General features: G+C 39.0%; 1 protein-coding gene across 1 annotated transcript in view; it reads right to left on the bottom strand.

The window, feature by feature from the left end:
• Positions 1–17,804, bottom strand: part of LOC115433895 (putative nuclease HARBI1) — a 72,813-nt gene extending 55,009 nt beyond the window's left edge. Inside the window, exons 1-4 of the mRNA XM_030155453.1 lie at positions 17,405–17,804; positions 17,008–17,123; positions 16,801–16,912; positions 16,364–16,698 (exon numbers count right to left, since the gene is read on the bottom strand). Of these exons, the coding sequence (XP_030011313.1) occupies positions 16,364–16,698; positions 16,801–16,912; positions 17,008–17,123; positions 17,405–17,804 (963 nt within the window). The remainder of the gene's footprint in view (positions 1–16,363; positions 16,699–16,800; positions 16,913–17,007; positions 17,124–17,404) is intronic.
• Between the last annotated feature and the right edge of the window lie 498 nt (positions 17,805–18,302).

Below are 18,302 nucleotides of genomic sequence, written 5' to 3' on the forward strand. Positions count from 1 at the left end.
TTATCAGATATGACCCATTTGGACATTCAGTGGCTCTGTAGTTACCATGGAAACACTGTCATCTTTTACAACATTAGTTCATCAGTAAAACTCATGGAGTTATTTAATGACAGTGGATGGAGACACTGGGTTTATGTTTAGTTAATGATATTTTTGCTGAAAAAGTCACTTTTTCTTCAGTTTTCTCTGTTTTGTTATAATTAACTTTGAATTTACTCTGACTTTTCATTAACATCTACACGATCTGTGAATTAAATACAGGAAAATACATGATTTACACCAAAAATAGCAAAATATAGAACATAATATTCTAAAAAAAAAAGGAAAAAAAATGGTGATGAATCAGTTAAGAAAGGTAGAAATGAGAAAAATTCATTTGGGAACTGCCACAAATGTAGCACTGGGTCTTCATGGGTTAACTTCATGTTTACATCTTCCCTCTCTTGATGGATAGAGTGTAATTAGATGTGAACCTTCTTGTATTGAATATTGGTGACAGGTTATATGAAGCAGAAGCCCCAGTGGCATTGTGGTATTCGTAGAGTATACAGTGATGATATTAGGAAGATGATAAAATATGAACCATCTTGTAAGTATAGTTAGTTTCCCCTACATAGAGCGCCTATGTTACACTGATGTCTTACACAGACTCAGATCACAATGTACAACATTTCATGGACACAAGCCAAGATAATAAACTGGGCTATATGAGTGCTGCAGGGATGATGTATTTTTGTAGGCTAACCCAGAAGTTAGCATCGCTCTGGTTCCCCTGACCAAAATCCAATGGAACTTTTCCATTGGCTTTTGGATTATTGTGGAAAATAAACTCTGTGGCAAACTTTATTAAGCTTTAGTGTTTCTTTTAGCTAGATAACCTTCACAAATGAAAACCACTTCTACGGGCTTGGAAGTATAAATATGATCCTCAAATATTGGTGTTATTGGTCTATAAATGAGGCTGTGGGTCTTTAATATTACCACATGTTTTTTTTTAATTTATTTATTTGCACGTCATAAAACAGCAAGAGAAAAAAAAAAAAAAAAACAGCATTCAAACAAGTAACATCATTGTGCAGGAGAGGATAGAAGCCAAAAAAAGGCTTATGTGAATGTTACGACGCAGCCTAGGGGAGAACCAGGACATATAATGTGCGCTCTTTGTCCTCTCCCAACTCTCAATCACAACACCAGTCCAGAACTACAGTCCAAATAATTTATTTAAACAACTCAGAGAGAGTTAGGGGAGGGCTCAGCTAAAACAACAAACAAAAAGTCTTCTTCAAAGTCAAAACTAAATTCCCTAATCCAAAAGAAATTCAAGAAATAAAATACAGTAAACTAACCTAATCTCCCAAAATGAAAACCAGGAGAAAAAATGTGCAAACAAAAGAGCCACCTCCCCCTACCAGCACATTAGGACTTTTTCTCAAAATTACTATATACATTATTTACAACACCAAAGTACTACAAACACACAACTATATATCACGAAAGCTGGAGATCACAAACACAAACCAGAGTCCTCCACATATATCAGAGTCGCGACACTTCCATAGACTCCTGTTGTCAAAGAAACATGCACCTTCATGGAGGGGCCAATAGTTCCAAACATTGAGTGTAACGCCTTTGGAACACATTCTTTTCTATTGCAGCTGATCTAGCAACTCCAGCAGTAAGTTTATAAGATATCGTCATCTTTCAAATCATCGAGTGTATGTCCTTTATTAGTGGACATTCATGTTTTAAATTCAGTTTTCTTTGGTTAGAGTTTTGGTTTGTACAAATGTCTATCTTAAATAACTGTTACGTTCGATTGTCAGCTGTAGCTCTATAGTTTGCTAGCTGACTTGGCCAGCTGTTGAGATTTAACCACTATAATCAAATTATGGAGTTGTTACGATAAGGTAACGCTAGTAAAAATATTGTTAAGGGTGGGTTTTATTTTAGTTGTTTTGCTGAACCTGGTGGTGTCTGATTAAATTTGTCAGCTGAGGTCACGTGCTAATTAGGAGGAGAGTTGCTGTAGAGCTGAGCTCTGCCAATAAAAGTTCAGTAAAGTTAGTATTCATGAGTTAAAGCAGGGGTGTCAAACTTATTTTCTTCCAGGGGCCACATTCAGCCCAATTTAATCTGAAGTGGGCCAGACCAGTCAAATGATGGCATGATAACCAATAAATAATGGCAACTCCAAATTGTTTTAGTGCAAAAAGTAACATTCAATTATGCCAATATTTACATTTAAAAACTATCCAAACAAAAAGGATGTAAATAACCTGAAAAAAATGGAATTTGTTAAGAAATATAAGTACAATTTTTTTTTTTAATCAATATTATGCCTTGACTTATCATTTATCCATATGCATTATAAGTCAGATCTACAAAGGCACAAAACATTTAGTAACAGGCAGAAAATTGTTAAAATTGCACTTAAGTTTCTTCACTTATTTCAGGTTGTTCGTATTTGTTCAAGTTTTTCACATTTTAAAGGATAGTTTGTTAATGTACAGTAAACATTTTCATAATTTAATGTTTTTTTCACTAAATCAAAGAGAAAAAAATTGGTGCTGTCATTATTTATGGGTTATTTTGATATTATTTTTGAGTTTGATGCAACTAACTTGCACTTTGCAAATTTATCCCACGGGCTGGATTGGAACCTTTGGTGGGTCAGTTTTGGCCCCTGAGCCTTATGTTTGACACCTGTGAGTTAAAGGATGCGAAACTTCTGTCACTTGGTGTTTGTAAGATTCGATTCATCCTATAAGGATACTGTTGAGTTGGAGTTTGCTAATGTTGAGTTATTAATGAGTTTAGCATCTGTGCAAACGCTAACATGCTATACTGTCCGCTGGTTAATGTCTTATTGTGTGTGTTATCAGAGCAGAGCTTGGCAGACACACAGTGTTCACAGATAAACACTGTTTTCTGATTGGACCTCAGTCCTATAATAGTAAAACTTAAATGGTAAATCGTCCATCTCCTTACAAGTACAGTACAATTACAGAATGAATGAACTTGTAAAGTTAGGACCACTCATGTTAGTAGCCTATCCAAGCTAACACCAACCTTTCCCCCCGAAATTTAAGTTTTCAAAGTAATAAAGTCAGTCCTTTCAGTGGTCAACCCCACTACTCAGACGTACAACACACACAACAGTACAAACAGTAGTGACGCAACGGTTGTGTGTGGTTTATTTTCAGATTTACCATGCTCACTGCTGTCTGTCCCATTAAATAACATGGGAGCGCTTAGTTTGTTGGACCTATTCAGGCTTATGTGAACCACGTGATCACCGGAACAGTGACATCAAAGCGTGTCATAACTCTCTTTATAGGGCTCTGCCAGGGCCATTTTTAAAGGGCAGGGTAATCTGGTTCCACCAATCAGCAGCTTCCTCCTGCAAGGAAAACAAAGAAACACAAACGGGCACAGCACCCCTGCAGGACTGGGGGAAAATTCACACCATAACGAACACACACATATATACGTATAAACATAAATAAACATAAATTATGACCCAGTTAAACTTAACCTTTAACCTTACTGCCATCAAAACAGCAGCTCAGATGTCACGGCTCTTCTGCCCACTATTCATTTACAATCTATGACAGCATCCCAGTAAAAAGCACAAACTATTTTACAGTATAAATACTCCTAGTGTAGTTATTTGGTATTTTCTTCAGTTCACTGTTTTGTCATTTTTATGTATAGTTCATTAAAAAAAAAAAAAAAAAAAAAAAAGTTCCACACAATCAACACATCCACCATTGTTGTTGTGACATGATGTGACACAGCTTGATTGGTTAATTCCTTATTTGTAGTGTGAAAGCTTACAAAAATCAACCTTTTTCTGAAAACAACAGCTTGAAAAAATAGGGCGTGCAATTCAATCAAACAAAAACATTCCCCGTGGTGTGTGAACAATATTTTTTCTCCAATCTTACTTGTGAATAAATGTTCGGGCATAGTAAGTTTGAAAAGAAAACATTTCGTGACAACTGTGAGTGACAAATAATTGTTTAAAAACTCTTCAGAGACCCTTGAAATTTTTCTGTCGAGCCTTTCAGATGATCTACATGTGCCGCCGATCTTTTTTTTTTAACAAAAAGAGGGGACGCATTATTAGGCATCAGTGTGTGTGTGTGTGTGGACTGGTAAGTGAGTTAAAAATCACTGAGCTGTGAGATGTCAAGTCAGTGCTGACAGGAGTTGAAAATGTCAGAAAGACTCCAGATGCTTCGTCCATACACACACACACTCATGCAGACTTGTCACAGATAGCAGCTGTGGCGCTTGGACCCACCTCTGAAGTGTCAGCGAGACCCACCTAGTCAATCACTGTCTCCGTCTTTCTGTCTGTCTGTGTCGTTTTTGGTCCATCTGTCTCTCTCTGCCTTTCCCTGCAGACGTGGAGAATAACCCCCGGTGCAACGCCAGCCTGCCAGAGAATCAATTTAGACCTTATTAACAGACACACACACACACTCACAGAGATGCCATCCTCTCCTGCTCTATACGACAATGAGTCAATTTTAACCCAATTAACATACAGAGACTCTAATTTTCGCTCACACACATTTCTCTTACTCACATGCAGGTGCCACCTCATACCGTTGCCTTGATGTGCCAATGAATCAGTTTCAATCCAATTTCCACTAAGACTCTCTCTCACACATACACCTACACACACACACACACGCAGGTAACTAATTGAACACCTGGTGCTGCTTGGCCTGGCTAATCGGAGATTAATTGTCACCTTGTTGTAAATGGCTAGGGATATGTATGTGTGTCCGCGTGTGTGGCGTTAATCCGATGCGAACTCAAATTAAGCAAAAGTGTGTAAGGCTTTCTTGAGTGAGGGCGTGTGTGTTTATATACACATTGTGCATAAGGGATATTAGGCTCAACGGTGTTTTGAAGTTCTGCCACTCAATAAATCTCATGCATTAGCTTCCCATGGTGGTGGCTCAAACAGGCCTCATTCACTTATATACATGCTTTCTCCTCCATAAAAAAAGAAAAAAAAAAAAAAGAAAGAAAAACCTATTACCTCTTCTTACTTCTTTCAGTTTGCTACAAACACAGAAGTTATATGTAGATTTAAAAGTTTGACAGAACAAATTTGTGAAATCGTGGACTGGGAGTGTTGACGGTCCAAATATACAAACCATAGACCAGTGTTTCTCAACCTTTTTGAGTCACAGCACATATTTTACATTAGAAAAGTCATAAGGCACACCACCAAACAAGAATTTCACAAGAAGTGTGTTTTTTGAAATATAACACAAATCTAGTCTCAGTTTACTTAGTGTGAAACCTGGGCCTGTTTAGTTGAACACAAAGCTGATATTCTTGCAGGAATTGAAAAAAGACAGACATGAATCTTCCTCAGCAGCTCTGAGTCTTTTTTCGTCTTTATATCAATCGTGCTTGAAAAGCCCACCTTACATAGACAGGTTGGAGAAAGGGAACAGGACTGAAATAGCTTTGTTTTCCAGAATGGGGGACTCCTTTGTAGCAGTCACTGGGGGGAGGCGGGGGTGCACGGGTGACATTGTCATGGGGAGTTTGGAACAAGAAACCTGAGAGGGGTACATCAGTGACCCCTCGGACGGACCCCCTGTCTTACAGATTGAGATCGGTCTTATTATAGAATGTGAGGCATACCCCCCCCCCGCCCCTATCCGATACCCGGGGTTCACAAGCAACCCGCTGATCCGCATGTCACTAGTGAGGGGGGGCTTTATAAACAGAATGCACCACATCGGGGATGGTTCACTTTCACTTTTATTTTGCAAAGAAGACTCTTGTTGTAGAGTGGATCATTGGTGCATGCAGTCATACGTATTTATATCACGCTGCTCGCTTACAGTACCAGTCAGGTGAAACTGGATAATCTTCCACGGCACACTGGTTGGGAGACACTGCCATAGACGGTATATAATTGGTGGAAGGATGACATCACCCTTTGTTTTCGGAACTGTTATTTTGAAGGCAAATGTTTGCAAACGTCGTCAAGCACTGACTGACAAAGTCATTTCAGAGTCTTGTTAGTGGAACTTATTAACCACAACTACAGTGGAGCTGACTGTCAGTAAACTGGGTAAACAGAAACTCCACCAGTCTGACTGGGCAGGAAAATGAACTGTCAATCAAAGCCTGACAGCAGATATCATAGCTTCTATTTGACCTGCAATCTGATTAATAAAGAAAAAACAAAATGGGAATAAAGATGGACCAGATTGTTTATTAAAAAGTGCCAACAAAATGAAGCCAAACCCAGTGGCCATCAATGGTATTTAAGATTTGAAGACTTTTAAGACTTTAAGATACCAACACATTGGCTTCATTTCGGAGCTGAAACCCTTGCCCTTCAGTGTGAAAATATCTTCTAGAAGTAAACCCATGTGTAGGGATGCAGATTATTTTAACTGTTGATTAATCTGTTGATAGAGTTCTCAAGTAATCATTTAATTTGTTGATAAAACATTAGAAAAAACTGGCAAAAAGGTGTTTCCTGAAGCCCAACGTCCTCAAATTCCATGTCTGGTCATGTTTGATCTTCTAGTATAAAAAAAAAAAAAAAACATTGTTAGGGGTTGCTCCTTACTATTCCTGGATAAACATAAATAAGCCCATACAAGGTAGTAAAATTAAGTCAGGAATATTCAAGGCCTATTATAACCTGTGTCCATTTTTGCCCATTTTTTAAGGCTGTATCCCAAGAGAATGAATCAGGCTCCTGAAGGTTAAAGAGGTTCTCTCCAGGGTAAAAGAATGTCAAGGCAATGCCTTTGTTCAAGGCAATTATGTAACATTTGCATACAGTTCCGGTCATAATTACAATCGTCTTAGTGGGAAAATTACATTAGCCTCCTAGTGGTGGAAAATACATAAAGAAAACATGGACATTTCTTAGACAAAGCCTCACGAGAACACTAAAACAGTTACTTCAGCTAATTAAAAAAGGTACCACTGGCACTGGTACCACTACAAGGGGATTTATGGGGGTAAACGTCTTATGGTAATGCATGAACCCAGTCCAAGCAGAATAACTCAAGGTTTTCTCAGTTGTTCTTTTCTGCCAACATGGCACATACACTATGTAGCTCCCCGACAGAGTTACTCAGCAGCCAGAAAATGAGTTTGTTGTTATACTTTGCAGCTCCAGGTGTGAATGCACCGAACAATGTATGTGTGAAAGGAATGAGAGCATAGAAAAAATAAAAATAAAAGAACACCCTAAAGTCAGTCTTTGAAAAGAGAAGTATGGGAAAAAATATGTCTAATATTCAAAAGGCTGAAGAAAACAAAACAAAATGAGAGGAGAGAATTATGAGCAGACAGAAAGATGAGAAAGAAACAGAATAAATAAAGAGTTGATTTGTTAAGGGTTTCACAGAAGAACGCTGCATTCTGTGCAGTTGGAAGTCTAATCCGTGCACACACACAACCACACACCATACATCAAGGTTAATGCATTCCTAACTGAGCATAATTTGTTCCATGTACGACAGGTAACAGACTTTAATGCTTTAATAAGGCAGCGCCGAACACTGAGTCTTTCACTTTAGCTACCGCTGTGACTGAATAATCATTTTTATGGGTGAAACTTAATCTACCTATAAATTGCTTTGTTACAGCCTTCAGTGCATTTACACTGAAACACTCTCATAGTGCACGGGCTACAGCGCTGCTCTGAAAACCATTGTGTCTGAGTGTGTTTGGCTGCTTTGCATTTTCTCCAGTCCTTAACCTTGGACTGATGGAGCAGGTTTGGTCCAATTGTACAACACATGTATTTGTATGCATGATTACGCCTGAAGTCATCTCTGCTAGTTCATTTAAGCTCTAATGAGTGTGTCCTGTTGTCCATTATGAGTATGAGCTCCAGAGTGACACCTAGTGACTTCACCCCGTCCATATACTAGAGGGCTTTAAAACACTCTTAAGATAATTGGCCTCATGTAAGAACAATACATAATGGGAATATGGTTCATAACTGCAATTTACTCATGGCCCAGATGCGTTGTAACATACAGTTTGCTGTAATTCAAACTTTTTTTCATTAAATGACAGTATATTTCATTACTTGGAAACAACCCTATGGAATTCATAACTTAACATTATGTTTGGCAATATGGTTAGTGTCATGTTTATTTAGTCCATGTAGGTCACAGTTTACTGAAGTTCTAAGCCTTTTACAGAATCTGATGTAGCATGCTTATGCAAGCTGATCACACTAAAAAAGGTTAAGATAAAGTTCAGACACAGCAAGAATGTGAAATACAGATAAATATTATATTCTTCCTTTAAACTAAATGAATGATAACTCACAGTTTTGAACTGATAAAATGTACTTTTACTAAATATACTGAATTTAATGGCAGCAACCCATCTAGAAAAACAGGACCAATGGCCCTGTAGCTTACCAGCTAAATGAAAAGCTTTGGGAAATGTATCCAGATGCCATTTATTATCACCCAGTTATGTGCATTTATTATATTAAAGAAATAGCCCATGTTTTGGTCATATTCCAATCAGATCTGTAAAAAATTCAAATTCCAACTTGATATCATTGATACTTACTGATTTATTGTATCAATCCACTTCGTATTTGTTTTAATGGGAAAATTTGTCAAAGTTGCACCAAATCCAGAATCAGATCCAGATCAAAATAATTTCAATACCTTGTGTTGACATCATCATACAGAAGCTGTATACCAAGTTTGAAGTCAATCAGAACTGTAGTTTCGGAGAAGAAGACGATTGAAATTTTTTTTCCCATAAGAGCCCATGTTAAATTTTCTACAGGGTGAGTCAGAAAAAAACGTTCTTTTCATTTCAAGAAATTGTACCACTGAAATGGAAATGCTTTTTTTTCTTTTGATTATACAGTCATATTGATGTGGTTATTGAGCATGTCTGGCGATTGAATCATTGATTTATGGCATAGCATAACAGAGGGAATGTCCATTGTTTATTGTGCACCGAAATATCTGCCAACACAGTTTATGCCACCGTGAATTAAATTGAAATTGTCAACCATTACAGCATGTTTACTCGCCATCAAAATGTTTTGTCTCAACGAAGTCATCTGGCATGACCTTCAACCTGGCTACCATTCAGATTGATGCAAATCTGTGCTCGTTGTCGCATCTCTAACACAGCTCTTCTCGCCATTCGTGTTCGTCGTAGGGCTTGGATTTCAGCCGTGATGCGATTTCGGAGTTCCTGAAGAGTTTGTTAGGCGATACTTGATCACATTTCTCCTCACTGATGAGGCAGCTGGGGCACAGACATCAGGGAAGCGGTCTTGAAACTGCCCGATGGTTTCTTGGATGCTACCAGTTTCACAGAATTTTGTCACCATGAAAGCTCTCTGCACATCCGTAAACTGTGGTCTTGCCATGATGAAAACTCCCTGGGCACTGTCATGTAGGCCTATGTCCTGAGTGTGAAAGCAAAGCCCCGACTCCTGTAATTGTTGTCAATTTCAAGTTTGTTCACTGTGGCATACATTGTGTTGGCAGGTATTTCAGTGCCCAATAAACAATGGACCTTCTCTCTCTTATGCAATGCAATAAATCTATGACTACATCACCAGACATGCTCAATAACCACATCAATATGACTGTATGGTCAAAAGAAAAATCAGTGTTTCCGTTTTAGCAGTACAATTTCTTTAAATGGAAAGAGTGTTTTTTCTGACTCACCCTGTATAAGTTCTCGGATCCAGAAGAAGATCCTGATTGACATGTGACCATTATGGTTTGGTCATCTCCCCATCAGGGCTGGACTGTAGAAATTTACACTGGATATCATTTATATTTACTGAGTTATTGCATCGATCCACTTCCTATCTCTTATAATGGGGAAATTTTTCAAAGTCGTACCAAATCCAGAATCAGATCCAAATCATTTCACTAACTTTTGTTGACATTATCATAAAGAAGCTGTATACCAAGTTTGAAGTCAATCAGAATTGTAGTTTCGGAGAAGATGATTGAAATTTTTGTAACGGATGACAGACGACGACAGACGCCACCGCCGGATGCTGTATGACGACAATAACCTACGGCCTGTCGGCTGGTAAGCTAATAAAAAGGGGAATGAGCCCATGTTTACCACTGTGTTTCTTTTAACAACAGTCTGTAAACATTTGGGAACTGAGGAAACTAGTGGCTGGAGTTCTGGGATAGTAATACTGCCCCATTCTTACAGTCTGATATAGGATTCCAGTGGCTCAACAGTCCATAGTGGATCATTTTTCCTTTACGTAGATTCCTTATGAGTTTAGTTCAGAGGTCAAAGGTGTAAGATTCAGCGGGGCGTACAATGATCTAATTGCAAAAATGTAACATATTAGTCATGTTTTTATTAGTTTATAATCACATGAAAATAAGTTAATCCCCTTTGAATGAGCTGTATATGTCTACAGAGGACATCTTGTGTGTGACTTTGACATTTTACATAGGGCTGTCAAAATTAACGCATTAACATGGATTAATCCATCATCATGATTAATCTGATTTAAAAAATTAATGCAATTAAGCCATCTGCAGCACAGAATGACTCTGAACATCTCTGGCAACACATTTTGGGCAATTTGTCCAAGTAGAGTTACTGTTGCGCATGAACAAATAGGCAGTTGATCCGGTAGTGACAGGCAGCAGAACCAACCAATAAAGATGGAAGACACTAAACAGCACGTTGGCCCTCTGGATGGAAATATGACGACAAAAAAAAAAAAAAAAAAGACGGAACAGTTATTTCAAGTTGCTAAAACTGTTGAAGGTGTTTAATAAACACATCAAGCGCATATATATTCCCTTCTCTCTTGAGTCTGTTTGCTCATGCAAAATGAAACGCGATTAGTATAGATTAAAAATGAATGATATTTGATTGTGATTAATCGAAGTTAATCCATAGTAACCCGGTGATTAATCTGATTAAAAATTTCAAAAGTTTGACAGCTTTACATTTTAAATAATGGACTGCATCCTGTGTCACATCTTTGTATCATCTTTATTAAAAAGTCCAAATATTGACTTTAATGAGACCCTTTGTATTTTTTGTGGCCACCATATGGAGGGTTGAGTTGGTTGCAATGTGAACTTTCACCACTAGGCATCACTACATATACATAACACACTCTAATCACTCTAATCAATATTTAATCAAATTAGATCATCAAGGGTGATGATTTAGTGAATAAAATTCAGAGTTTGTGGTTGATTCATTTGAGGTCTGGTGGAAAAAAAGTCAGCTACTAGAGGTATAGCCAACAGTCCTGCTTCTAGGGGGCGCTATAACCACATCAGAACAAAGAGCAAAACAGCCTAACTTGTTCTCTCTGTTGATCATTATGATCAGTCTCGGTGCAGAAATAACAGGTATCAAACTGGAATCCGTTGTTGTATTTCTGCTTCAAATCGAACACCTGACATTAAGTATTTATCAAATCGCATCAAACGATCACAATGACAGGAGCACGCCTCAACTCTGCAAAAACTCAAATTTTATTCTGACAGTGATAATTTGTCTGCAACAGTGAAATCACTTGAGATATTGCTTAGTGTACTGCAAGCAAACCTAACAAGACAGAACAATGTCTGACACTGTTTATGTCCATAATGGGATAGAGATGATTAGGGTGGGTATAACAGAAGTACATGACCAAAGCCAACTGACCAAAACTACAGCCGAAATGTGACAATTTTGTAATTCTTCTGTAACCTTTGTCTGCCATTTTGTGCATTTCCTCCAGATGCCTGTAGGGGCACTAATCCACACTAAGGGCATTTTCACACTACGTACCCAAGTCCATTGGACCCCAAAGTCCACTTAATTTTATCAATGTGAATACAAATGTTCTGTGCTCGAGTGCTGTACCCGAGTCCAGCTGAGAAGGTCGTCCTGGGTATGGACTGTGTGGACTCCAGTACGGTATGTTGCAGTGTGAAAGCGATTCGTGCCATAAACGGCGCTTTTGTCGTCTCCTGAAAAAGCCTCGGATCTGTACGGCACGGGCTCACCTTACCGACCGAACCACTCTGTGATATATCAGGGACAACAGAGGTCACTCTTCACTTTGCCTCATACAGGCTAACAGACAAGTACTGCCACCACTGTAGACAATTGAACAGAACAGTCACTCGGTTGATGACGTAAGGCAGGGGTGACAAACTCATTTTCTTTCAGGGGCCACATTCAGCCCAATTTAATCTGACGTGGTCCAGACCAGTACAATAATAGCATGATAGCCAATAAACTGTCATATCAGTCCCCAGACTCCAGCCTGTTTTGTCTGTCTTGTCTGTCATTTTCTGTTTTATTTTAAGTTCTCCTCTTGTGTCATGTCTGGTGTCTTTGCTTCCTTTCCCTAATCTGTGCCACCTGTGTCTGATTACCTGTCCCCGCCCTGATTTGTTCCACCTGTGTCTCATTGGCTTCCCTCCCTCTTGTGTATATAAACCCTGTGTCTGTGTTTGTTCGTTACCAGTTCGTATTCTCCTAGTGTGATTACTTACAAGTGTTTTTGGATCCTGTTCGTCTGCCTGTCTGTTCTTGACCTGGATTGCTTCTGATCGACTCCTGAGTTTCGCCTGACCCCTGCCTGTACCTCTGCTTCTGATTCTTCTCCGGTGTTTGACCTTTAGCCTGGATTTACGGTACATGAGTTTGCCTTTCCCCAGTGTCCTGTTGCCTGTCTGCTTGTCCTCCCGTGTATGACCTGGTCTGTCCCCTGACTCTTGTCTGCTTCCTCCTAGTCGGGTTCCCCTCGTGTGCTCCCAACCCAGGCTGTGAGGCTTCACATTCGGATTCGGAAGCTGTGACGAATTTACCACGCAGTTTCACTGAAGACTCACCCATTATCTTTTTGTGTGAACTGTATTTACTGATTGTGTTTAATAAACACACTTTCTTTGTATATCTGTCTGAGGTTCTTGCATTTGGGTTCAGATCTTGTACTACCAGTCTTAACATAAATAATAACAACTCCAAATTGTTTTAGTGCAAAAAATACCATTCAATTATGCCAATATTTACATTTACAAACTATCCAAACAAAAAGGATGCGAATAACCTTAAAAAAATTTAAATTTGTTAAGAAATGTGATTAAAATTTTATCAATATTCTGCCTCGACTTATCATTTATACATATGCATTACAGATCCGATCTATGAAGGCACAAAACATTCAGTGAAAGGCAGAATATTGTTAAAATTGCACTTACTTTACTTTAGACATTTCAGGTTATTCACATTTTATTGTTAAAGGATCGTCTGTTAATATAAACATTTTCAGAATTTGTTTTTTTGCACTAAATCAAAGATATTTATAGGTTATTATGATATTTTTTGAGTTCGATGCCCTAACTTGCACTTTGTAAATTCATCTCATAGGCTGGATTGGAACTTTTGACGGGCAGGTTTTGGACCCTGGGCTGCATGTTTGACACCTGTGACGTAAGGGCTTGTCTTCTTCTGATTTCTGCATTAGTTGGATAGCAACAGAATTCCTTCCACACCCCCACCTACTGTTTCAGTCCTGTAACACCCACTCATACTCAGGCATGGGTCGCGGTACGTGCTTGTGAACGCTGTGTGAAAGCGCCCTAACACGCCTCCAAACATTCATATATGTCATTGGCCAAAACTATGCTTCCATCACTGTATTCATCTGTGTGTTAGAAAAGTTTGATTGAAAAGAAAAAAAAAAAAAAAAAAAAATTAAAAAGCTGCAAAAAGGTTTTCATGCTGGCTTAAGGTGATGTTTGACTTTTTGGAAAATGTGCTTTGTGGGTGACAATGAACTTGCTTCTCTAAAGAAGTTGTAATAGTTGAAGAGAAGTGAGCTCCTTCCGCTTCCTGTTGTGCACCATAGGACCTCATTTCAGAAAAAAAGTCAAGAAAGTTGCAGTTTTGTTTAAAACCCTTGAAGCTTTAGACTGTGAAACACTAAGTACAAACACTTCAAACAGGAGATTCACAGAGGTGACATCATCTGAAGTGTCTCTCTCTATGATCTGTTCAGAGTGTAGAGATTTTCTACAGATTACAGTGATTTTCACTTCTTTTTAATATGTTTTTACCTCCAACTCAGAATGAGGTGAAATATGCCAATGGAGGGACCATTTAAAGGTTGGTGATGTGTGTCACGTGCAGTCCATTTTATACCAAATTAGACGTTACTTTACTATCTTTACAATAAACTGAATTGTTCCATTTACACATGCAATGTCAAGAGAATTGCTAATGAGATCACATTTCTTTGTCTCTGAGTTTGATCTCATGGAGGACAATGGACAGTGTAGGTCTTCATCTCTCTAAAGTGAACACGCTACTCATACACTGCAAAAAAAACAACCAACCAAACAAACAAACAACAAACCTTGCTAGAAATAAGCCTAATATTCCTAAATCTGGTCAAAATGGCTTATATTGAGAAAAAAATAAAAAAATAAAAAATCGGCCAATGGGGTAAGAAAAAAATTCTTGGCTAGAATTCTTAAAACAAGCAAAAATTCAATCAACTAATAAAAAAAACATAATATGCCTCAAAACTAGACAAAAATACAGAATTTTAGCAAACAGTACTTAGTACAAGAGGCAATGAAGCCGTTTTCATGTTTGCTGCCGCTGAAGCCATAATGCGGCTACATGGAGCTCCGCCTCCCACAATGTACGTTGCAACAAATTTCCGAAAATGCCTAAGTGACCTGGGGCCCATTTCACAAAACTAGGATAAGGGATTAAGCCGGGATATGCTGGCTATCCTGGCTCAACTTATCCATGATCCGGTTTCACAAAAGCAGGATAGGGGAAAGCAGGATATGTTTTGATATGAGTTACCATGGAGATTTAGTCTGTGGAGCTAGCCTGGTCCAGACCAGGCTAAGTTCCAGGATTTATTTTATCTCATCCCTCATCTCAGTCAACAGTCACCACAAATGGAACCAATAGTTATTCCACTGTCCATTAAACAATGGAATCACAGTAACTAGACCCACTGTCAGTATATAAACATTTGTGATTATTAATTTCAATAATTTTACATAAATGATGATTTTAGATGATGTTGCAATTAGTAGATCAGTTCAGTTCAATTGTGTTTATTCAGACATTTCAAACATTAGACATTTAAGCAGATCCAATGTTTAAAAACTACAGAGTCTGTAACGGAATAGGCTGAAGCCTAAGATCATTCTGCTCCCCATTCATATCACCAAACAAAATTAAATAAAATAGATACCAATGCCTTTAGCTTAGTAATGATAGTAACAACAAAAAACTAAACAATTCAATAGTTTGAGTCATGCAAAAATGAACATTCACATTCTCCATATATTTTCATGACATTTAAACATAGTTTTAAACATAAATAGTGTTGTACAGTCTTTGAACACAGGATATAACTTGTTCCAAACATTTCCTCCAACACACAGACTAAATGTCTTCATTTGTTCCAACAGAAGGTTGACTGAACACATGACGTCCTCTGAAATTAGAAATAATTTCCCATATTTCAATCATGCCCTGAATATGAACAGGCAACCGATGTTTTTAAATTTTCAACATGAATTGTTTTGTTTTAAAGTGGACTAAGTTACCGAACTTAAAAAATTTTAATTTGATCATAAACTGATGTGTGTACTGTGTTCCCTATAGGACACTTTATTGATCAGTGGTATTGGCCTTTTCTGGATAATGTTGATTGGATTTGTATTAGTTCTGTCAGTATTCACCCACACCTCCATGCACATACAACAACTTCACTTCTTTTGCATAGTTATTCCAAGGAATTTGATTACATTGACCCTTTCAGTCTCTGTAGTCTTCATACTTAGGTAACTGACAGTTTCCCATAGACTATATATGTCATCTAAATATAAATACACAAAGAGTAACATGATGTTCCTTTATTGAATAAGGATAAATCAAAGCATGTAAAACCATCAGCTCCTTTAAAACTGAAGTCACAGTGACTGTACAAGATAGAAAGAACAGAACAATAAATACACATTCAAAGGTAGAATACAGCCCACATGTCTGTACACTGAAAGAAATACACGTCTGTACACTGAAAGAAATGCAGGACAAATCCATACATGAAAAACGAACAGACAAATGAATGGATGCAGTAGCCTCCCTGCAACACAGTATATAACACAAACATCATGGGAGGCCAAACACTCCAAACTGAAGAAGAAGGCAACACATTCCTCTGCCAAAGCAGGACATATTTAACTTAAATTCACAGCATGTGACCCTGCCACTGCAGGACATTTGTCAACGTAAAGTAAAAGCATCCATATTAACTAAAAAAATTTAACACATATTGGTCCCTGACCAGCCGACCACTGTCATCATTGGGGAAAATGGCAGGATTGTCCCAGTCCATGTGTGACATGACTCTGGGGGCCCTCTCCTTCCTCAGACAGGCCACATTATGGAGGACGGCACAGGCCACAGTGATGTCACATGCCCTTGAAGGGCTGACCCTTAGGTGGTGAAGACATTGGAAGCGTTCCTTCAGGAGGCCAAAGGTCATTTCAATCCTGGCCCTCGTCCTGGCATGGGCATGATTGTAGGCCTGCTGTGCGTCCTGGGGGTCTGTATATGGTGTTAGGAGAAAAGGCTGGCAGGCATACCCCCTGTCCCCCAGCAACACACCAGAGAATTCACCTGTCAACCAAAAGACTCTGCATCACAACCTCAGAATCACAGTCACATTCTGGACACAGATATAAATAAAAAGCGGTTATTAACAGAGGTTGTGTGGCTCACCCTGCGATAGGCGCTGATAGATTCCAGATGCCCGAAAGACTCGGGAGTCATGGACCGAGCCAGGCCACTTAGCCACAACATCGCTGATGACACAGTCAGCACTGCAGACCATCTGAAATGAGGAGATGACGAATAATAAACCAATCAGTGCACATCACAAGCAATGCAGTGTTCCCTCACTAACAATATCATAAATATCATGTTCACCTGAACATTAATGCTGTGAAAGGACTTCCTATTCACAAAATCCGCCTCCTGGGCACCTGAGGGGCATTTAATCTTTATGTGGGTGCAGTCCAACGCACCAATGACATTGGGGAAACCTGTAACACAAAGCCATGAGTATCCTACTATGACTGTTCACATGGTAATAGGTCATAGAAAAATGGGCAATGATGACTGGGAGTACAGTTGGTGTCGGCTGCTGCCTTATCGGTACAGACAGCTGCCTGTCAGCCAGCTGAGCCCAATTAAAATTAAAAAAAAAAAAAAAAAAAAAAAAAAAAAAAAAGACATTGGGGAAACCTGTAACACAAAGCCATGAGTATCCTACTATGACTGTTCACATGGTAATAGGTCATTTGTCATTTGTAGTGTCTGGTACCTGCAATCCTGTAAAACTCCTCTTTGATGTGGTGGAGTCTTCTGTGCCCAGGGAAGGAGATGAAGACATCCGACATTGCTGTGAGCGCCAGACACACACTCCTTATAGTGTGGCAAATTGTGGCCTTGCTTAGTTGCTCTGCATCCCCCACAGAGTAAAGGAAACCTCCACTGGCCAAGAAGCGCAGGGCCACACAAACCATCTGAGTGACACTCAGTGCATGGCTCCGCACTGTGCGGTGTCTGATCTTGGGACCCAGCAGTCTGCACAGATATCTGATGCCATCTGCAGAAAACCTATATCTTTCATACAGGTGGTCATCAGAGAAGTGCAGTGGGTCTGAGCGGTCCCTGAAGACCCTCTCTCTCCTGAAGGCTCTCCTGAGCAAGATCACATTCATCTATCACCACTAGTAGGAATGAGCACGCCATTGTTAGAGTAAGGAGGAGCACAACATTTTGGCTCTTTATATAGGCTATTGGCTCACTTGACTTTACGAGGAACACCCTTACACCCTCACACCTCACAAGCTGCAAATGGTTATTTAGTTATCATGATACCTACTACCTGAAAGGATTGATGGTTGATTATGACTATTAAAACTGTTCCCTCTACTCACTTTTTACTGCCATGAGGTGTTTTGATATATCTGAGGAATTGCATTTCGGGTACATTATGTGCCTTTCTTCTGGCCTTAATGATACAGCCAGCCTTTCAACTTCTAACCAATCATAACACTTAGGTAGGAAGACAGATTCCATCATCTGTGTGCCCAGTGTTATCTCTATGGTGACCCTAACTGTGCATACAGTGAACAGACACCACCAAAATTCCATTGGAATTGTGATTTTAATACATTAATCTGTGTCCTCTCGGAGCTGGTGGAGGAAAGGAGGAT

The sequence above is a fragment of the Sphaeramia orbicularis genome, chromosome 15 (assembly GCF_902148855.1).
Source record: "Sphaeramia orbicularis chromosome 15, fSphaOr1.1, whole genome shotgun sequence".
NCBI lineage: Eukaryota > Metazoa > Chordata > Actinopteri > Kurtiformes > Apogonidae > Sphaeramia > Sphaeramia orbicularis.